Here is a 23,245-nt window from a genome sequence, read left to right as displayed (position 1 = left end):
CATGATTGATTGTGAGATCCTGATGTGGATAAATTGACTGCAATGTTTTCAATAAAAGTGATTATGTTTCGCAAGTATTTAATTGACATAAAATGCTGGGAATTCATAAAAGGTGCCATTTAAATGCAAAGCTTGCTTACAAACTTTCTGCAAAGCTACCTGAATACAGTCAAGATGAAATTTTGCCACTGGCAATGAATAGATTAGATACCTGACTTTACAGATCTACATTAGATAAGCATTCTTTAGTGTACCGTCTGCCTCAACAAAATAGTAACTGGGTGACTATTTCAAATCAGTGTCGACCACATTAATAGGGAAGAATGTTAATTTTAGCTGTGAGAAGATTGATCCTGTTTGTTCATGTTGTCTTGTGAATGGCAGAATCCAGGGCAGATTTCGTTGTCAAATCTTTAAAATAGTTCTCTTTAATTGGGTGTATTTGAATCCTGGCACTGATTTCACTCGGTTACGTCATGTGAATGATTCAGATGCCATAAAGAATAGCTTAATGAAGCAGAACAGTTACTGTATTATAATCTTTTCAAATTAGCACTTTATGAACCATGTAGGAATGTTCAAATCAACACACAATCCAAGGGCCACGTCTCTTGCTTGCTCCGTCTCTTCCACTTTGTTCCCTCTTCAGAGCAATATTGGTTGCCATTCTGGCTTTGCAGAGTTGTCATCGGCACCACCAATGTTTCATTCACACGGTCTCAGTCATTGTGCCTGAGATAAGAGAGTAACTGTCCAGAGACCATTCAACCAGTTTTGTGACTGAAGTTGGGTGTAGTATTGAGGTTAGGTCCAGTCCATTTCTCACTGAGTGTTTGGACACTTGGTAGCAGTTGGGATTATGGACTTTGGCTGATCATTATCACTCCCCTCTCCAATATATTGAAGTTTACCATCCTTGCTTCACAGATGTGACTTCAACCAATTCTAGTTTTCATTTTTCCAATCTTTTATTTTGCGTCCTTTGATCCAGCTATTCGTTTGTATGACCTGAACTGTTCCCTTCCAGTTTCCTTGCCTTGACCACCATTTCCTGAAATTCATGGCACTTAGTGGGGCTCAGCTCTAAAATGTGCCTTCCCTCTAACACCATAAAGCTCCTTCATGGGGCAGGTTTAATCATGGGGGCCAGGTAAACAGTCACGCAGGTGGGGGAAGGGTCGAAACAGGAGTTGATTCTAGGCAAATCAGAGTCAAAACTGATTCAGTCTTTCTCTAATGTTGCTATCTTGCGCCAGTTCCCCATTGTCCACCATGGGGACGGCACGTCACAGACCCACCAAGGTTGTCTGCATCAGCACAGAGCAAGCACCAAACCTTATACCTGCCAGCCCACTGTTATTGAGTAGCACTGTGCATGACATGTGTACCCACTGAGAATAAAGGCCAAGGTTGCTGACAAATCGAGACAATTTGGAAGCTTGGATTATTGTTTGTCGTACACACCCCCTCACACTTTTCAAAATGCTGCGTGGCTGCTCCACTTGCGCAGTTCACAATTTAATCCATCGACTGAACTCTTATTGAATCAATTCATCGGCCTTCTTATTGAGAGAACCCCTGTCATTGCTCCATGGCACTGTGCCAAAGGATTAGCAGCTGACGAGTGTGAATGCTTTGTGTGAATCCCTAGCGACTCTTTATTGGGAGACAGTTCACACCTGGGATGAGTTACCTGATTTTTCAGCACACTGAATGGCTTCGTCTACCTCCCAGTTTGGGAACCTGAGTCCACTGCGGGACTAAAGTGCGGGTAGAAATTACAAAAGGCAGGCTGAAAGTTCTGAAGAGAAAGCTTTCAGGATAGTAGCTGTTTCTGCATGTTTGGGGAACACTAGACTTCGTACATAATCTGCTTACATCCATCACCTAAAGACATTGCTATAGGTCATCACTGGATAAGGTACCAGAGGTTTGGCAACACATGTGGAAGTGTACTCTATTAGGGTCACTGTCTCAAATCATTACTATGATTATCCAGTGGTTAGCAGTTTGTTTCTTCACTCCGTCTGAAGAAAGGCAACCTGACAGCTTGGACTTAGACTTCAGTAATTCTCACAAACATCAGTCGCAATATTTGTGCATTTCCTGACTCCTGATGAATTATTCAGATCAGGGTCATTCTTCATTAGGCAGACATCAGCATATCTGTCGGGGCATGAGACTCCAAGCGAAGCTATTTTCTTTTTGAGTTTGTGTGGAGATGCCAGGGAGGATTGATGATGTAGCACAGGCAATGGTCCTTGCACTATCTCCCTACATTTCAAAATGACTCCTGGTTTCCAACTGTGGAATGAATAAGTCAACATTATCATGGGACTCTGTTCTCATGTTCACAAAGAGGGAGTAATTTCTAACCAGGTAAATAGATGGCATTTGTCTGTATAAAAAATAAACGCACCTACCCTCTGACCTCCCTTAGCTATGGCACTACAGCTTTAGATACTCATGAATAATGAATTAGGAGCAGAGAAGACCATTCAGCTCTGCTGTTTAATAAGGTAGGATCTAATTGAGGCTTCAACAGTCTCCTACCTTCAACAATATATGCTGCTAGTCAAGAATCCACCCACCTCTGCCTTAAAAATATGTAATAGCCCTTCCTCCCCTGCCCACTGAGAAGAGAGTTTGACAGACTCCTAACCCTTTGATAGATGACATTTCTCCTCATTTATACTTTAAACGGCAGACTTCTTAGTTTTAAACGGTGTGTTCTAATCCTCCCCACAAGGGGAACCATCTTTTCAGTATTCACTCAGTGAAGTGCCATTGGGATGTCAATATTTTGTTAAGACCATACCTCGTTCTTTTAAGCACCAGTGCATACAGGACCAGCCTGTCCAACCATTCCTCATAAGATCCCTCTTCCCATCCCAGGCATTGGCTGAGTAAATATTCTCTGAGCTGCTTCTAATGTGTTTCTTTCTGTTTTTAAATAAGGAGACAAAGACTATGTACACACCTACAGATGCAGACATACCAATAACTTGTACAACTGGTGCGAAGCATTCCTACTTCTTTATTCTATTCTGCTTGCAGTGAACAAGATTCCTCTTGCCTTTCTAATCAGTTGCTGTCCTGCTAGCCAAATTATTGTGGCTCAGTACACCAGGACACCCAAATCCCTCTATATCTCCAAGTTTTCCAACCTGCATCATTCATAGCACCATTGCCTCATTTATGCATTAATCCTGAGTCAGAAAAACTGAGATCTGTTAGTATCTGCAGTTTGAGATTTGCGTGCTTTCGAAAGATTTGTCACTTAGTGTTAGCCTTGGCTCAGTTGATAGCTGTCTTCCTTTTGTGTCAGAGAGTTGTGAGTACAAGCTGCGCTCCTGGACTGAAGTGAAAGATTAAGGTGACTCATGTGGAGGGAGTGCTGCACTGTTGGAGATGCCATTTCTTGGACTAGATACTGAATTGAGGCCCGGCTGCTTTATTGCTCACTGATCGGCTCAGCGATTTCCCACACAGTCCGGGTTTCTGACGTGTGACCTGGTTTCAGCATAGCAGTGGACAGGCAGCAGATACAAATTCAGTCACTTGCAACGCTGATCAGGTTTTTTTTTCACTCTTATTTTAAAGTGGCTTGTAACCTACCTAGGCAGGTCCCTAGAAGGCTCATTTCCCAGCATCAATCCAACTCTTCACTGCTGCAGAAAATAGCCACACTAGCATCAGAAGTGCACATTTAAAGAAAAACATGCTCTGTTCGGGAAACGGTCATCAGAAATTGATTGTCACAGAAAAGAACAGCAAGTAGGAACAGCAAAGGGCAGCCTGTGATGCTTCTCTGAATGTGGTCTCTGTGCAGTGGGTTACAAATGATAATTACAATAAATATTACCCCGAGAAAAAGAGATTCATGTTTCTAGGATGACTCTTTGGGCCTACTTCACCTGGTGTCAGCCATGCCTCAGTTGGATTCACACTTGCCTCTGATTCAGAAGGCTCTGTGCTCAAGTCCTACTCGAGAGACTTGAGTGTAAAATCTCAGTGGACACTTTCGTCTGTGTACTTAGGGTGTGCCCCACTGTTGCTAGAGTTGCCACCTTCCCTCTCAAGGCCAGAAAAGCCCCACATCAGAATTTGAAGGATCAAAAAATCTCTACAATGTGGAAGTAGGCCATTCAGCCCATCAAATCTACACTGACCCTCCAAACAGCATCCCACCTCTCTACCCATAACACAGCATGACCCATGGCCAACCCACCTAGCCAGTACGTCTTTAGACTGTGGGAGGAAACCAGAGCATCCAGAGGTGACCCACACAGACATGGGAAGAATGTCAGTGTGGAATTTGCACAGTCACCTTAGGGAGGAATCAAACCCAAATCCCTGGTGCTGTGAGGTAGCAATGCTAACCACTGAGCCATTGCATTGCTCGCCAAGAGTAAGAAAGGCTGGTGCCCCATTTAACACTGAACCCTTAAGCCACACCTTTGTAAACAAACTCAATGTAAAATGTTGCAGATGCTGGCATTCTGGACTAAAAGTGCTCGAAACACTCAGCAGGTCCAGCAACATCAGGGATTGAAGAAGCATAATTAATGTTTCAAGCCAGAGACAAGTCAACTTATGGAGAATATCTGATTCAAAGGCAGGATTTTCTGAGCAGTGGCAATCATAGCCAGATTGTCCATCCCTTCACAGTTCTTTTCTGGTAGAACCGAGCTTCACATTCCTAGCCAGGAATTCTGATCCCTGCTCCTTCAGAACCGTGGAGCATAACTGAAATTAACGCAGAGTCCCTTCCCCATGGATGAGTTTAAATTATAGCATCTTTACAGTGTGAAAACAGTCCCTTTGTCCCCATAAGTCCACACCCCGCCTCAGAGAATCCCACCCAGACCCATCCCTCTATAACCCACACATCCCTGAACACGACAGGCAATTTAGCCTGGCTGACCCACCTTGCCTGCACATCTTTGGATTGTGGGAAGAGATCAGAACACATGGAGGAAACCCACACAGACATGGGGAGAACGTGCAAACTCCACACAGACAGTCACCCGAGGGTGGAATTGAATGCTGGTCCCTGGTGATGTGAGGCAGCAGTGCTCACCACCAAGCCCTGTGTCACCCTGCGATTTAAACCAAGTACTGGAACAGCACTTTTTAAAATTTGAATTCAATGATTCCATTGCTTGAAAACTTCAAATGAGCAACCTTCTTATTCTCATGTCCAGTCAATCTTTAGGCTTTTGTTTTGGCACACAAATGATATTCCATTCATTTTCTGTTCTGACTCTCTGCATTCTTTTAGCAGTTACATCACAAGTCGCTCTCTCTCTCCCGACTATCATCCTAATTCACCACCCAACCAGAAACAAGACCTGCTGATGTCTTAAAAACCAGTTTATTTTTGTTGAGAGAGAGCTGTGCTGATGTGGAATGAGGGGGTTGTGTCTGAGTGAAGGAAACGTGTCTTGAAATAATAATAATAATTACAGCACCCTTTGTTTGTGGATAAACAAAAAGGCAGGCTTATTTAAACAAGACCATTTGGATTAATGATAAGGTTGAAGTCTGATGCTGGGAAAGCATTTAAAAGCATCGTTCCTGTTGAGCGCAAATCATCACAAGTAGAGTCTGTGACCTTGTTTTGGGTGGGAAAAGCCATTTGGTTACTCTGTGATGGCCTCAGAGTTCTCTTCTTTATCACAGGAGAGGGTCTGTCAAACGTTACTGATTGCTGTCTTCCTCACAGCTTTCTTCGGCTAACTTCAGCCTAATTGTCATTAATCAAAAGCTGACGAGATGTCCTGACACCAGGAGAGGGAGTTTTTAGGCCCCATCTGAAAGCATGGCAAATACTTAGCAAGACAGAAAATGCCTTTTCTGTTTCCTGCATGTGAGTGGTGAGAATATTCCGAGGTTGAAGTGAGGCGAGGGGTGTTGTGGCTGATGAGGAACTTTAACAGCGAGCTCATTTAGTTGCTGTGTTTGTCTGTTTACTTCTCTCGCTTGCTCATCTCCTCCATATCTCATGAAGACTGGGCTAGTTGCTGCCTTGCTTTTACAGTGATTGTCCTGCCATCTGCTTCAAATTTCCACTCCTCTCCCCTGAGAAAGCAGCTTATTTTATTGCAAGCCCAGTCGGTGGGTGACTGTCTTCCACTGTGTAACCTCATCCAGGCGTGCGTGAACTTTCACACTTGGGTAATGGTGACCCCTTGGACTACAAAAAGCCCAATCGTATAGTCTGGACCTGGCACACATGCTTTACCCATGTGTCTGGGCACAAACATGCAAACACAGGCATGAGGGCACTGGATAATGACGAGACTCTGGACCATTAACCATTTTCCTTTTTCATAGCTCAGAGAAAGCTGAAACTAACTGAAGCCCTCTTGTACCCTTCTGCTGGTGCCCATTGCAAATGGCAGTTTGTAGTTCATCTCAGAGCTTGGGCGCGGGCTGACCTGGGAGCTTTCTGATAAGAGTGGCTCAGCATCATGCTTTGTGCCACCCTGAGCTCTGAATGGATTGGTTCCAAACCATAGTTAAGTGTGCATTCAGGGCATGGATCTGAGGAGGGGCAGAGAGCAGATTGGAAAAGTAGAACAAAGAACAAAGAAAATTACAGCACAGGAACAGGCCCTTTGGCCTTCCAAACCAGATCCTCTGCCTAAACCTGTCACCTATTTTCTGAGGGTCTGTATCCCTTTGCTCCCTGCCCATCCATGTACCTGTCCAGATACATCTTAAAAGAGAAGTAGTCCTAAAAGCAGTCCTGGTTTGCAAAGAAGCATTAAATGCCAGTCCGTAAGATGAGCATCAATCTGTATTTTCCAAAATGACGGTGAAAATAGCAAAAGTGTCTGTCAGCAAAAATAATTCTATTGCCTCTCATCTACTGGATGACTAAGGTATCGTAGATAACTGCAAGGCCTAGAGATGATGATAAGGAAGGAAACGTGTGTGGTTTCCACAGATTATCAGGCCATAGATTTTTCTATATGAGGTGCCTGTGCTAAGATCTGATCATCTGAAAGGAAGCAGTAATCTTTTCAATAGGTGTTAAGGTTGATTGTTGTGGCTAGTGATTGCTTCAAGTAGTTACCGTAGCTGTAACATGACCAAGCAATTGTAACCCTGTCCAGGTTAGGATCGCATTTTGAAGCCTTTATTTCCTGGGGCTGCTGTTTGGGTGTGAAGCGATGCCCACTGCACACTTTCAGAAACAGCAGTAAATATTAAACCCAAGGAGCACTGGTGGTCAATGTTCAGCCTGACTGCTCCTCGAGTCTGCTCTGCCATTCAACAACATCCTGACTGACCTTCCAGATCGTGTCCCACTGACGAGAATAGAAATTGGTGGAAAAGCTCAGCAGGTCTGGCAGCATCAGAACTGACTTCTGAAGAAGGGTCACTGGACCTGAAATATATACTCATTTCTGTCTCCATAGATGCTGCCGGACTTGCTGAGTTTGGGCAGCAATTTCTGTTTCTGTTTCTGATTTCCTGTATCCTCAGCCCTTTGGTTTTTCCAAAGGACAAAGTTGGAATTCATGCAAGGAACATGTTTGTCATTCTGTCCAAGGTCCATCTCTGTTAACCACATGTTAACCCAGCTTTCTTTCTGTTACTTCCCTCGTTGTAGCTGCATTGATTTGTATTCTTCCCATTCTCCATGTTTTTGCCATATTGCTTCAGAACTGGTATCTGCAGGGCACATGGATGTTTTAATGGTTTTCGAACTGAGGTCTCTGCCTGCTGCCTTAACTTAGGCATAACCCCTTATACGTTTGCTGGCAACACCAATATTGTTAATGTTCATTTCTAGTCTCTAGGAGTTGCATGCCCAAAAGTCTGACTGTGGACATTTGAGCTTCAGTTGTCATTGTTTTACCCTCAAAAATAAGCATTTCTGACAGTGCTGCCCATTTGAAGTCATTTGCAACGTGCTGAAGTGATCTACTCCCCTGCTGTTTCAGTTCGTAAATGTACCACAGGTCAAGAGCATGATTGCACAGCAATACCATCCTCAGTGCAGTGCTCATTCGAGGACGATGGCTGTGGAAGAATCGCAGCAGCGCTCAAAAATCTCCCTTCCCCCACCGCATCCCGAAACCAGCCCAGCTCGTCCCCGCCTCCCTAATCTGTCCTTCCTCCCACCTATCCCCTCCTCCCACCTCAAGCCCCACCCCCACCTCCTACCTACTAACCTCATCCCACCCCCTCTACCTGTCCGTCCTCCCCGGACTGACCTATCCCCTCCCTACCGCCCCACCTACAGTCACGTTTACTGGCTCCATCCCCACCTCTTTGACCAGTCTGTCTCCTCTCCACCTATCTTCTCTGTCCATCTTCTATCCGCCTCCCCCCTCCCCCTCCCCCATTTCTGAAGAAGAGTCTAGGCCTGAAATCTCAGCTTTCCTGCTCCTCTGATACTGCTTGGCCTGCTGTGTTCATCCAGCTCTACACCTTGTTATCTCAGAACTCACTTGTTTCTGTGTGCAAACTGCTTCTAAACTCTTCGCTGAGTGGTGCTTGGAGAGCCAGTTAATCTGACTGAAATGGCTGAAATAACAGAGAATGCTGGAAATGCTCAGTTGGTCTGTGGAGAGAGAAATGGAGTTAATGTTTCAGGTCAGGGACCTTTCTTCCAAACTGAAGGAAGGTAGAAATGTAATAGGCTTTGAGCGAGTGAAAGACAGGAGGAAGGCGAAAAGGGAAAGACCGTGTGTAAATCTCTCCTGCCCTCCCAACATATCAGAGGCCACCCTTGTGTGTGTACTTCTATTCTTTTTGTAATAGGTCTTATAACCCTTGCATTTTCACGATGGAGTTAAAGTTACTTTCGTGTGTGTGTGTTGAAAATCTGGTAGTAACATTTCTTTACGAAGCAGAACTCTGTCAGTCCAGCCCATACTGGAGTCTGCCCACTCATTGTTATGGCTCCATTTGCTGCCGCACTGAGGCTTAAAGCTTCCGAGTACATGTTGCTAAGAGTATGCTTCAGGGTAGATACTAACTGCAGCGTTCAGATGCATGCTTATCAACTACGTGATTTCATTTCCCCGATAGTATTGATTTTTCATTCTTGTCACAAGTTCTGATTTTACTGCGATGTGTGCTGTTAGGCTGCAGCAATTCACTGTTGACTCAACAGGCATTTATTGTCTCTTTCTGCCCCCTGTCCCCAACCACCATCAGGTTGCACACCTTTGTGACTTTTCTTCCTCACCTAGCACAATCCTATTCCATTCATTTCCTGTTCTGACTCTCTGCATTCTTTTGTTGTGGTCGTATTTTTCTGTCTATCTATTTCTCTATGTTGCTATGTTCTGTCTATCTATCTGTCCTCACTGTGATGCGGAGGTCCCGGTGTTGAACTGCGGTGGACAAAGTGAGAAGTCACACATCGCCAGGTTATAGTCCAGTAGATTTTATGAAATCACAAGATTTCAGAACGCAGCCCCTTCATCAAGTGAAGCCAGTCTACCTTGCAATCTATCTATTTGTGTGCTTACATCTATCTGTTTCCTCTGTCTCACTCTCTGTCTCATCATGTGTCTCTATCTACCTGTCCTGCTGTGTCTCCAAATCTCTTTCACACTCTCTAGCTCCCTCTATCCCTCTACCTGTCGACCTCTTTCTCACACCCCTGCTACTGCCACCCTCCAAACACATAACAGGCAGTTCTGCAGAAAAGCAGCATGGTGGGAAGAAAGAATTTGCATTCATGTAGCACCTTTTATGGAGTCGGGCTGTCCCAAAACCCTTTACAGCAAGTGAAATGCTTTTTTGGAGCGTAGTCGTTGCTCTGGTATAGGAACCGTGGCTGAAAGATTGAAAAAAAAATTAACGCTGCTTGGGAAGATCCCACTTACAGCAGCATGCCACTGACCAGGTAACCAGGTGGCACATCAGGCAGCGAGGCACTCCCTCAGTACTGACCGAGTGTAGCAGCTGAGATGTATCAACACGGTTTTCTTCAATGAATAAGAGTTCTACCACCGAGCCTTTTGCAGGCTTCAGGTAATAGCTTTGTTATCAGCCTCACAGAGCTGCCACAAAGCTCACTCTTAAATAAATGTTGTTCTCTATGTTACATTTGTATCCAAAAGAGCTGTCTATGGACAATCAGCTCGGAGGAGTCACTGAGTCTGACTGAAAAGGCGCGAGACTAACCTCAGTGGTTTCGGCCACTTAAATATATGCCTTCCTGACTGCTGTGTGCAATAATATGTTCTCCAAGTGATACCATCACTGCTCACAGTTGGGTTGAAAATGATTTTGAACCCAAAAAGAAACATTGTGAATAAAATCCTTCCCCCACCATCACCTTAAAAAATAATCGGGAATCAAAGTGTTATGCAGACCATGTAATCGATCTTTCCGTCTGTCTGGGAATGTGCTGCCAGCCTTTGTTTACTCTGAATTTTATAAATTGACAGAAAGGCATCCTGAGTGTGTTAAACATTGCTGTGTGTATGCCTGAGTGTTGCAGTGTTTGGGATTGGGGATTCGCTGTTGTTAAGTTGAACCAGTGCGGTCTGTGTTCTTGTCAGTGCTGCTGAGGGGATCCTGTTTCTCTAAGTGAGTGTAAAGCTTTTGGGCACTCCTCCAGAATGTCCCCTGGGGGAGGGGGGCAGGATCTGCCCAGCCCGAGACTCTCTCTTGCTTGGCGTCAGTCAGTGCTCTTTTATTGTATCCATCTTCAGTTAATGATCTGCAGAGTTAGAGTACAAGACTTTTAAAATAAACACTTCATTATAAATGTGTAATGGAATTATTTGAGCTGCTTATTAAGAGCTGGGTTTTATGTTCGAGTACTTGACTTCCAGGCAACCTTTTTTTCATATTTGCTACTTCATTCCCCAGCCCCCAAAATTTTCTGCCCTCTTGCACAAAGATGCTGGCATAGGATTTCCGATTGTAATTCCGACAGTAAGCCATTAAAATGAATAGCTTTCTGTCAGGATTACATCTGGAAAACCAAGGCCACTGACTCTCATTGGGGTTATAATTCCACACGTAATAATAGTGCTCCCTTACCATGCTGAGCAGCTATTCGTCATGCGTGATCTTTTGACAAGGTTAGCCGACTTGGGAGGATTGTAGTGAAGGTATATCCTGTCATCTTCGGATATGCTTGGAACACGCGTACACACATTTTTCCCAACCAGTTTATTGATAACCCATTAGGGGCTGAAGAGATCATTATTTGTTTTTCACGTTCCTGAATCCAAGGTTGGCGAAGCAAATTGTAAACCACTTCTGCCACCTGGGCTGGATCAGCTAACTCAACTCAGATGATGGATCAAATGTCAGGCCTTGGTGGTATCGCTTGGATTTAAGAGTTTTTTTTAAATAAATGATGAATGGTTTTGATAGATTGAATGGAGAAAGCATTTCCTCCAGTTGTCATCAATTGAAGATTAATAAAAATGGAATGCTTTTCTTGTTAGCTATAAAAGAGGCTGAGACTGTTGCCTCTTTTAAGGGAAAATTAGGTATACCATTGAAGTAGAATATGAAAATAGACCAGGAAGAGAAAGCACAGCAAGGTCTTCGTTATTGACAGCTTTGGCATTTGACAAGATGAGTCCAATTGCGTCTTCAACAATAAATCTCAAAGGTTCTCTGCAGCACGTTAAATTTCATTTGCATGCTGAACTGTGAGGAGGAGAGTTTAGTATCATTCAACAATGCATTTGTCTGATGTTTAAATAAATAACAGGGCAAATGCTCTAAGCATTGAATAATTACTCAAAAATCTGCCCACCCAAAAATGGGAAGGTCCTTGACTTTTTAAAAAAATCTCAATCTGTCATCAGAAAGAAGAGTTGAAAATTATTACATATTTGAAATCATCCAATTTTGGAATAAGCTTTGCACTCTGTGACATTCATTCTTAACAATTGAAATATTAATCTGTAACTTTATATAGCTTCTGAGGATATTTTAATACATTTTGACCGTATTGATGGATTACATTCAATAGATTTACTCACAAACCTTCCTATTCTTTGACTTGTGGAAGGTACTAAAAGATGTGCCCATTGGCACTGCTCTGACCAGTACGCTGCCATAATATTGGGCCTAGTTTCATGCATCCCTTGTTGCTGGGCTTTTATTGATATAGTGCATTGTTGCCCGTGTCGAACAGTAGCACATATTTGATTCCAAATAAATGCATAAAATATCAGCCAAAGTGCCTGTTTTACAACACAGTTCACACGAGATGCAGTCACTGCCAGCAGATCTTACTCAGAGACAAAGCCAATGGTATAAAATTATCTGTGTCGAATCAGTATTTGCCTTGAGTAAAAACCAAAAGAACTGCCAATGCTGTAAATCAGGAACAAAAACAAAGCTGCTGGAAAAGCTCAGCAGGTCTGGCAGCATCTGTGAAGGAGAAGTTTCAGAGGAACGGTCACAGACCCGAAACATTAACTCTGTTTTTTTTCCTTCACGGATGCTGCCAGACCTGCTGATCTTTTCCAGCAGCTTTGTTTTTGGCTTGAGGGTATTGTCACTGAGATGCTGCATTGATGTTTCAGTACTCCTGTGATATGAAAAATTGATAAGTGGCTGTAATCTAGTGGTTATAGAACCTCTGACTCACAAGCAATATGTCCTGGCTTTTAAATGAAACTGTCTTGCAGTTCAGAAATGGTCACTAATGCTAGAATCATGGAACTTTGTACAGAGTCAGAGGTTGTTCAGCCATTCATGATTACATTGGTACAAGTTCCCCATCTGAGCAATTTAATTTCAATTCTAAGTCTCTGCTCATTTCTTAAATCCTTTAATGTTTTTCTTCTTTAAGTACAACATTTGATGCCCTTGATTTATTGTGATTGTGTCTGTTTCTGTATAAAATACTCAACATTCTCGTGGCTTTGAGTGACAATGGTTCCATTTCCAGCCTTTCCTTGATTATGTGGCTTGGGAACATTGAACTCTTCGTTTTCACGTGGGAGCTCTTTTTTCACTTCATTTCCTCAAACCGTAACTCCACATTGACTCTGTCCTCCAGCTGTGTCAGACAACCACTTAGGTCAGCTGTGATAAGAAGACATGTACCAGCAATCACCATTAATGCGTCTCAGAAATTTCAATCAAAGACAAATAGTTATTTCTGTTCCTACATGCACCAATAGTTTGGCAAGAACAAAGGAGTGAAACCATCAAGCTCACCGTTGCAGGAAAGGGAAATCTGTGCACAATAGGAGGGTTTACAGCTCAGTGAGAGCATTCTGCTTTTGAGGTAGTGGCTCCATGTTCGAGTCCCACTCCAGCACTTCATGACTGACAAAGGCTTATCCATAACACAGCCAATAAGGTTGAATATCAACCTTGAAATCATTCCAACATATGGCATTGGCAGGCAGTAGAAATTCCTGGTCAGTGATGTGCTGGAAAGGAAGTAGGTGGCTCTCCCATCACCTTTCATAGCTCTGTGCAACAAAATGTACATGACCGCACAACTTGGAGTTCTTCGGGATGTTGGGGGTGGTGAAGATGATAGAGTACTTTGGCTTATTTGACTGGAGGGAAAGTGTGGATTGGATTGGTGCCAACAGCATGAAGTTTCATACGCATTCCAGCTGGGTTGGTTTCAGGACACATTCAATCTGTGACATTGCAGGGTGTAACTGCCTTTGGGTGGAGAAAGAAAGAAAAATACAATAGTTACACAAACACTACATTAAACCGCAATTTGTCTTGTTACTTTAGCCACATTTTTCACTAAATCCTCCTTTGTCCCAAAACATTTAATTTTTTCAGAATCATTTATTCTGCACATCTCAATGGGCTTCCTTCATCTCATTTTCCAGAAATAAGTTAACATCACGTGTCCTGAATGAGAGCTCAGAACTCCGAACACATTATTCCATTTCCCTGCCTCTATCTTTACATCTTCATCAGTACTAACCTTAATACTTCTAAAACTTAGCAAAGTTGACTATCACATTTCGTATGAATTTGTATGATTATACCATTCCAAAACCAATAGCAACTAATATGTGTGTGTGAGAGAAAGAACTTAAAATTACATGGCAACTTTCACAACCTCAACACTCAAATATACTTTACAGTCTTAAATTATTTTAAAGAGTTATACCTTAGTTAAATTCAGGAGCCAGTTTGTACTTGCCAATGTCATCAGTGAAATAAATAGCCAGGCAATCTGTTTTATTGACGTTGGCTGGGTGAGCACTGTTGGCCTGGACAGCAGAGGCCCTGTTTTACTTCAAGTAATGCCTGGCATATTTTACATCCAGCCCAGAGGACAAAAAGGGCCTCGGTTTAATTTCTCTTTTGAAGGACTAACACCAGCAGTGCAGCAATCCGTTAGGATATCTGTGTAGATTCAGTTTAGATCAATGGAGTGCTCAAGGCATGGAGTAGGACTGGAGCCCAGAGTACTGCAGTTTGATGTTGAGAATAGCATTTACCACTAAGCCATGACTCACATTGTATCATTTAACTGTTACTCAGAGAAGCTTTTCCTATTCTCAAGAGTGATAATACTGCCTTAATTTCTGTGTTGAGCCATAAAAACAGGTCAATGATCAAGATTTTTCAGAAACATGGCCACATGGCAGATTAAATCTAACGCAGTAAATTGTGAGGTGATACAATTTGGTAGAAAGAAGGTGGAAAAACAACTCAAACTAAGTGTTGGACTCTAAGTGGGGGTGCAAGGTGAGAGAGACTTGCAGGTGTTTACACTCTGATCTTTGAAGGCAATTCAGAGAAATAGAGCAGTTGATAAAGCATATGATATCCTGGCCTTCATAACAAGCTTACTGAAGCCAGTAAGTCTCATAACATGAGAAGGTTTGAGCTACAAGGAGAGGCTGGATAGGATGGGACTCTTTTCCCTGGAGCATCGGATGATGATGAGTGACCTGTTACAGGTTTATAAAATCATAAGGGACAAAGATAAAGTGATTAGCCAAGGCCATTTTCCAAGGGTAGTGGAATCTAAAACTAGACAGCATCAGTTTAATTTGAGAGGGGAATGATTTAAAAGGACCTGAGGGGCAACTTTTTCATGCACAGGATGGTTTGTGTATGGAATGAGCTGCCAGAGGAAGTGGTAGGAGTGGGCACAATTAACACCATTTAAAAGATATTTGGACAGGTACATGAATAGGAAAGGCTTGGAAGGATCTGGGCCAAATATAGGCACCTGGGACTAGTTCAGTTTCAGAAACCTGGTCAGCATGGACGAGTTTGGCTTTCTTACATGATTCAGGATTAGGATTTGAAATGCATTGCCTATTATTGCAGTTACTTAGATTCAATTGCAGCATTTAAAAGTAAATCAGATAAATATTTGCAGGAGATGAAATTGCAAGGTTATGGATAAAGTGCAGGGGTGTTGGTCTTTGAACATGTTGGTACAGATTCAATGCGCTGAAAACCAGCTCATGCATTGGACAATTCCATAATTCTGAGGTGATTTTTTTTACTTTAAGAGATAGCAAGAACTGCAGATGCTGGAATCAGAGTCAATAGAGTGTGGAGCTGGAGGAACACAGCAGCTCAGGCAGTATCAGAGGTGCAGGAGAGTCTTTCCTCCCCTGATGCTGCCTGACCTGCTGTGTTGCTCCAGCTCCACACTGTATTCACGAATATTTTACTCTGCCTTTTCACCAGAGCCCCTACAAGTTAGGCCTGCTCGTCCCTTTGCAATTTGTCAGCTTTTAGCTCGAGCAGGTCAGGTGAAATGAAAATTAAATTCAAAAAGCAGACGTGGCTCTGAGGTGATGGCGTGAAAATTCTTCTCCAGATTATCCTTTTATGGTATTTTCATAAGTGCTGGGTTTTTAATGATCCCTTCCTAGTTTTCATAGCTCATCGAGAATGATTCACGTTAAACCTGTGTGAGACTCATTTTGATGTTACGCCATACTGTTTTTAAAAAAAGGATGATGGTGAAATGGCAGCTTTTACATCTCTCTGGATGTTTATTTCTGTTGTCTTGAATTAGTTACAGTGTCACACAAAGCCAAAATGACCATCTCATTGCGTGTCTTTAGGAAGTTAAAAGATTTTGTCACTGACAGGGTTAAATTAAAAGCTCGTGATATCCTCTATGAGGCATAGTGAAAAAAAATGTGTAAAGTTTATTTGTACAATTGATGGAATTTTAAGAAGCGCTTGAAGCATCTGATATTTATATTGAAAGAAGCACCACTCGGCCGCTTGAGAAATTAGACCAAAGTTAATATTTCTCAGAAGATAGACGTCAGTGCTTTGGGACTTCAATATCAGATTCTGTTAGTGCCTCTGATCTTAAGGAGAAAAGAGGAAAGAATGGAAGGAGGGAAAATCGTCTGTGTAAATTTAAATGAAGAAGTACTGGTGTGCCATTGTGGCTCGGTTAGTGCAGGCTAAAGGCGGTGTTAATTATTTGCGAGGTCTCCTGATAGCACAGCAGGGTTCCATCTCTGAATAAAGCAGCTGAATTGACAGTTTTGTTGCTGCTCGGGTCGGTGTGATGGAAGTGTCGGAAGAAGTTATAACCCCGAATCTGAAACATCTGGCAACTGCACTGGCAGAATCGATGGGGATATCTGCAGTTTGTTTCTGTCAGGCTCTCTCTCTCTCTTTTCCTAACAGTTTTATACTGAAAGAAAAACTTGAAAGTTAATAGCTTCTCACACAGAAGCTGCGATCACGTGCTTCAGCCCCGATAATGCTGCAGTGGAAAAACCTCTTGGTAGCAGAGGACTTCTGCCTGCCAGTCGACTTGGCCATTCTTCAGCCTTGCTGTTCTTCCCTGCATCTTACTTTTAAGCGGCAGAAGCAAATTATGGGAGTGCTCTCTCTTAAGGATCTCCAGACAGAGAGATTTTGAACAGGAGACAGTGCACGAGTCATCTCGCAACACAATGAATTTCTGCTCCCGTGCTTCTTGGCATCAGAAGCATGATTTCAGGAGCTAAAACCCCAGCCAGTAAATTCTCAGGTAATTATAGAAAAGAATCCTATCAGAGCAGGGGCAGATTGTGCCTGCTCGGGAGTTATGATTTTCCGGAATCGAAAGAAGCTCTGGGTTGTGTGTTGTAGCTTGCAGAAAAGTGTTGCTGGATGTTTGATGTGATGTCAGGTTACCAGATACCCAGCCTTAAATGTTATCTCTTTTTATCCATTCTTGAGGTGATGAAGTGACGGTGCTTTTACCTTGTCATGTAAAAGAATTGTGTATTCATGGCCCTGGCCTCTGCACATTTTACATTCTGTCATTTTATTACAGACTATAATTAGACTTGAAATCGTACCTGTACTAGTAGTGCCTTCTCATTCTTCATGTCAGATTATTCATAGTCAAGCAACTGTGGGAACAGTAAAAAAAACCACACCCTGAGTCTCTATTTGATGAAAATAATAATAGGCACAAATGTAATTTCTGGTGAAGATTTCACATTGATGTATGTTTTCATTCTAGTCACTGAATTTTCATTCCATTATTACCCTATTACTACTGAAGTAGCATTGAATTTTTTTTTAGTCAAGGGGAAGGACTATCTCTGGGGATGATGAGAGTGACTTTGGGAAGAGGTATTTTTTTTCTCATTTTGCTTGTTAACACTGTGTAGACAATAGCAGCTGCAGACCTCTGCACTGTACAACTGGAACCAAACACTGGGGAAATGGTGCAGTTAGTTGGTCGTTTTTTTCCACACAGGAATTCTGAATTTGTGAGAGCTGTCTGCAAAATAATAAAGATTTGAATTTGGCTAAGTGCTTGGCTTGCTAGCACGTGGGTCAGGTCAGTAATTTGATCCTGTCCAGCTGAGTGACAAGGTTATAGTGAGTTCTCACCATCCTGATCCAAACTGGACGTAATTATCTTCTGTGAAATAACTTGTACTCTACTTCAGGGAAGTGTTTAAAAGTTTGTGTGCCTTATATACGTATGCCTTAATTGTTCATTAACCTACACTTAAAAATGTGAGTGTATGTGAGGATGTTGAAGTAAATATATTGCAACGACATTTTGGACAGAGAAAATAATCCTGCTATCCTTGATAGATTGATATCAGTTTGTTTGCAAGTGACATTCTACACTGGTGCAGTTTACCATATGTTCTTGTAAACAAGGTTTGTCAAATCCTTTCTCTCAATTTGAACAGAATGTATGAATACATTAGCTGGATTTTGTCTGGTATCACATAATCAGAGGGTTACGTATATCGTTCACAGTGATACTGTTGAAAAGGTGTTGATGGACGGTTACTGAATTGTAACCACAATATTTTGATATCCAGATTATTCATATAGAAGGTAGAATAGAATAGAATAGAAAATGGCTCATTGATATCTTATCAAGAGCAATTAGAGTCAGGTAATACACTGTGACCCAGCCAGTGACGCCCATGTCCTGTGAACAAATTTTTAATAATTGGATGGGGCAGAAGGAGAGGGACAGGCGTAAGTGGAAAAGAGGGTATTGGGGCCACTGGCCTGGAAAACAAAGCAGCTTTGTATTTAAAGCATGATCAAGACAGTAGTTGTCCATCAGACAGGCTTGACCTTTTGTACACCAGTCTCAGTTGTTTACCTCAGGTATGTGCTGACCGGCTGCAGTTAATTAAGGCATTTTAGGAGCTTATTTTCATTCCACGTCCCAAATTTTGTACCATCTAATGAATTTCACAGCTGTGTATGTCCAGTCCGGGCTCCCGACACCCTGAAATCACAACACGCTGATCAGAAACAGCGAAATAGGTGACTGCAGCTTTTCACAGTGCAACTGAAGACTCGTGATGTTGTTGTGAAGTGTGCAGAATGCTCATCCTACGTTGTCACTTGGAAGGTACAGTTACAGCATCGAGCCAGTTGGTTGTATCATGGTATAGATGCTCATATGCAATGAGTTTTACCCATTTAGAAGTAACTTGATACTCATCAGACTGCTTCAAATGTTTGCAGACCTCTGGACATGCCCATCATGGCATTGACAAAAGCCTTGAATGGCAGAACTTAACTGACTTCGAAAACCCCTTAAATAAAAAAGCATGAAAAGCCCAACAGAGAATATAGGAATTGAGTCTCTGGAAAGCCTTTTACTTTCACCTGAGGGGACAGAAACGTCCAATATTTTGAGGAAGGCCAAGGGAGTTATCCTCAGTATCTAGGCCAATATTAATCCCTCAAACAATATCATAAGAATGGACAACCTGACCATTATATTCCAATTGTCGTTTGTAGGGACTTGATGGGTGTAAATCACCTACTTTATTTTGAACAATACAACAGAGGTTACATTTCCAAGATGTGTTCTGCTGGTTGCAAAGTAGTTTGAGACATCCTATGGTTGGAAAGGTGCTGTATAGATCCACATCTGTTGTATCTTTTTATGCATTTAGTTTCTCCACTACCACAGACAGTGGTCACCTATGAAAGATGAGATCCACTGCAGACACAGAATAGGTTAGGCCACAGATGGAATACTGCGTGCTGTTCTGGTCACACCATCAGAAAGATGTGAACGCACTGGAGAGGGTGCAGAGGAGATTCATCAAGGTGCTTGAGTTAAAAAGTCTCAATTATGAGACTGGATAGGCTGAGTTTGTTTTTCCTGGAACTCTGGAGGCTGAGCGAGGGGATCTGACTGAGGTATACAAAATTATGAGAGGGATAGACCAAGTAGATTGTAACAATCTCTTCCCCATGCAGACATGTCGGAGGCCAGAGGACGTAGGTTTAAGATGAGGAGCAAGAGATTTAGAGGAGATATGAGAATGAATTTTTTGACCCAGAGGTTGATAGATATATAGAACGTGTTGCATGAGATGATGGTCGATGCACATACTGGCACAACATTGAAAAAGTATCTGTGAAAATACTTACAATGCCGGGGCATAGTAAGCAATGGGCCAAATGCAGGCAAATGGGATTAGTGTAGTTTGGCGTTTGTTGTTCAGCTCAGACAGGGTGGGCCGAAGGGCCAGTTTCTATGGTGTATGAATATGAATCACTCCTCTGTCCAGTAGGAAGATAAAATCAAATTGGAGATATGTCCATAAGAACAATGGTTATGCATATTTTAATTATGTGGGGATGGAGGATAGAGTAAATAAAAATAGACAGCAGTCTGGAAAGAAGGGACACAGACAAACAGTTAAATATGTAAGAGATTTAGGACAAAGAGCAGGAGAGGAATTGTAATTCTGAGGGTGTGGAAGTCAAAACTGAAGTTCAGATTGAAGCAAAGATTTTTAAGAACAGATCAAATGAAGTGGTGGTAGTGGTCCTATAGGAACTCATTCAGTCATGTGGAAATAAGGCTACTGCTCACATGAAGGTTAATACCAGCATGGACTGGTTGGGCCAAACAACCTGTTAACATGTTGTAATTCTCTACGATCCTTTGCTGTTGACCTGTGCGCAAGTAAAATCATGATAATGTAACTGCCCACAGTAACCTCTGGGTCTGGGCTTAATCCCTATGGAGTAACTTTTAGAGGAGAAATACAGGAACACCAGGCAAGGAGAGCATCTCACTGACAACAAAATGTGAGGCTGGATGAACACAGCAGGCCCAGCAGCATCTCAGGAGCACAAAAGCTGACGTTTCGGGCCTAGACCCTTCGTCAGAGAGCTTTTTTGTGCTCCTGAGATGCTGCTTGGCCTGCTGTGTTCATCCAGCCTCACATTTTGTTGTCTTGAATTCTCCAGCATCTGCAGTTCCCATTATCACTGAGAGCATCTCACTGAGCAGGTGGTGCTCTCTCCACAGTCACATATAGCCTTCCGACACTCCGCAAGACAAGTGTCAAAGTCGCAAGTGGTGACTGCAACCCATGGAGTTGTACCCAATGAGGGAGTCAACACCCTCAGGGGAGGTGAGAAACCTGAGGGTAAAACTAGATCTTAAAGAATGTGTCTTAGATTCATATTAACAGCATGCATTAATCCACAGAATGTTGAAACCCTGCATGTGATGTAACAGGAATAAATGTAACTATTATAATACTACCTCAGAGCTTTGAGCTGCAGCTATAGAGAGCATGTGAACATGCCTATTCATGTCTCAAGTTGCAAGTAGGTATTGCAGTGCAATGCGATCTGTTTTATGTTGTTAGTCCTCAGGGTACTGCAAGTGTTTTACAGCGTACTCGACAGCCTTTAACATTTCCCCTGAATCCCTGTAGCCAGAAGATGGACTGTGTTGGGAATGTTGAGGCTGGGGAAGTTTCTCAATCTGCATTGACTGTTTCACATCTGGTCTGCAAGCCTTCAGAGTGAAAAAAAGAAGAGAATTACTTACCAATGTGCTCTGAGTTGTTCTTTCCCTGATAATGCTGCTGATGTAGCCAAAGCAAAAAAAAGTATTGGGGCTGTGTGCTGTAGCATCTGTTACTGATTTGGAATTGTCTGATTAGACCCATTTTGGTTACTTTTGGAACAACTGAAAGTTGAGATAAAATGTATTCAAATTCTGATTCACTTGGTTTTGGAATGGCTGATCTGTCTGTAAGCTATAATGACAATTTGCATGATTAAAATCGTTGAAATATTGCCAACTTGCACTAGTATTCGTGGAGTCATAGAGCACAGAAACAGTCCCTTCGGCCCATCCTGTCTATGCCAAGCAACAAACGCCAAACTACACTAATCCCATTTGCCTGCATTTGGCCCATTGCTTACTATGCCCCGGCATTGTAAGTATTTTCACAGATACTTTTTCAATGTTGTGCCAGTATGTGCATCGACCATCATCTCATGCAACACGTTCTATATATCTATCAACCTCTAGGTCAAAAAATTCATTCTCATATCTCCTCTAAATCTCTTGCTCCTCACCTTAAACCTACGTCCTCTGGCCTCCGACATGTCTGCACGGGGAAGAGATTGTTACAATCTACTTGGTCTATCCCTCTCATAATTTTGTATACCTCAGTCAGATCCCCTTGCTCAGCCTCCAGAGTTCCAAGAAAAACAAACTCAGCCTATCCAGTCTCATAATTGAGACTTTTTAACTCAAGCACCTTGATGAATCTCCTCTGCACCCTCTCCAGTGCGTTCACATCTTTCTGATGGTGTGACCAGAACAGCACGCAGTATTCCATCTGTGGCCTAGCCTATTCTGTGTCTGCAGTGGTTCTCATCTTTCATAGGTGACCACTGTCTGTGGTAGTGGAGAAACTAAATGCATAAAAAGATACAACAGATGTGGATCTATATAGCACCTTTCCTAACCATAGGATGCCTCAAATCACTTTGCAACCAGTAGAACACATCTTGCAAATGTAACCTCTGTTGTATTGTTCAAAAGAAAGTAACTAATTTAAATTAGATTCCCTACAGAGTGGAAACAGGCCCTTTGGCCCAACAAGTCCACACTGCCCCTTGGACCATCCCACCCAGACCCATCCCGCTATAACCCACACACCCCTGAACAGTACAGGTAATTTAACATGGCCAGTCCACCTAGCCTGCACATCTTCGGGCTGTGAGAGGAAACCAGAGCACCCGGACATCCATCAAGCCCCACAAACAGCAATGGAATATAATGGTCAGGTTGTCCATTCTTGTGATATTGTTTGAGGGATTAATATTGGCCTAGATACTGAGGATAACCCCCTTGCACCTTTTCAGAATATGGGGCATTTCTCTCCCCTCAGGCAAAAGTAAGGCACCATGGTTTAGCGTCTCACCTGAAAGATAGCACTTCCTTGGTATGCATCTCTGTGTCAATCTTGATAGTTGTGTTCAAGTCCCGGAGGGGGGCACAGCCATTCACTTTGGAGATAAGTGTGTGCTACAAACATAATCACAATTGGAAGGTGCGAACCATTCTAAAGTAAATTAATATATTTGTGGGGTTGCGTTACCCGAAACACTACCCAGGTAGTGTCTCCCACCCATCCTCCTCCTCTAACCAAAAAAAAAGGTTCTGTGTGCCTGATTGGTAAGGTAACAAGTTTATTTTTTATTCTTTATTTTTTAAGTCTTGGGAATTTAAAATAATGGGAACGGAGGTCAGGGCAGTTGAATGTTCCTCCTGCAGAATGTGGGAGGTAAGGGTCACCACTAGTGTCCCTGCTGACTACATCTGTGGGAAGTGCACCCAACTCCAGCTCCTTGAAAACCGCGTTAGGGAACTGGAGCTGGAGCTCGATGAGCTTCGGATCATTCAGGAGGCAGAGGGTGTTATTGAGAGGAGTTACAGGGAGGTAGTCACTCCTCAAGTACAAGAAAAAGGCAGACGGGTTACGGTCAGGGGACGGAAAGGGAACCGGCA

At 42.7% G+C, this 23,245-nt stretch overlaps 1 protein-coding gene across 7 annotated transcripts in view; it reads left to right on the top strand.

The window, feature by feature from the left end:
* Positions 1–23,245, top strand: part of tenm3 (teneurin transmembrane protein 3) — a 3,293,451-nt gene that overhangs the window by 2,878,419 nt on the left and 391,787 nt on the right. For 2 of the 7 annotated variants that reach the window (XM_048526873.2, XM_048526871.2), the window contains exon 1: positions 16,729–16,960. The exons of the other annotated variants lie outside the window; for them this stretch is intronic. In XM_048526873.2, the coding sequence (XP_048382830.1) occupies positions 16,921–16,960 (40 nt within the window). In that variant the 5' untranslated portion in view covers positions 16,729–16,920. Of the gene's footprint in view, positions 1–16,728; positions 16,961–23,245 lie in introns of those variants that run through there. 7 annotated transcript variants of the gene reach the window in all.

This window comes from Stegostoma tigrinum, chromosome 3 (genome assembly GCF_030684315.1).
Source record: "Stegostoma tigrinum isolate sSteTig4 chromosome 3, sSteTig4.hap1, whole genome shotgun sequence".
Taxonomy (NCBI): domain Eukaryota; kingdom Metazoa; phylum Chordata; class Chondrichthyes; order Orectolobiformes; family Stegostomatidae; genus Stegostoma; species Stegostoma tigrinum.
This window is presented reverse-complemented; position numbering and strand designations above follow the sequence as displayed.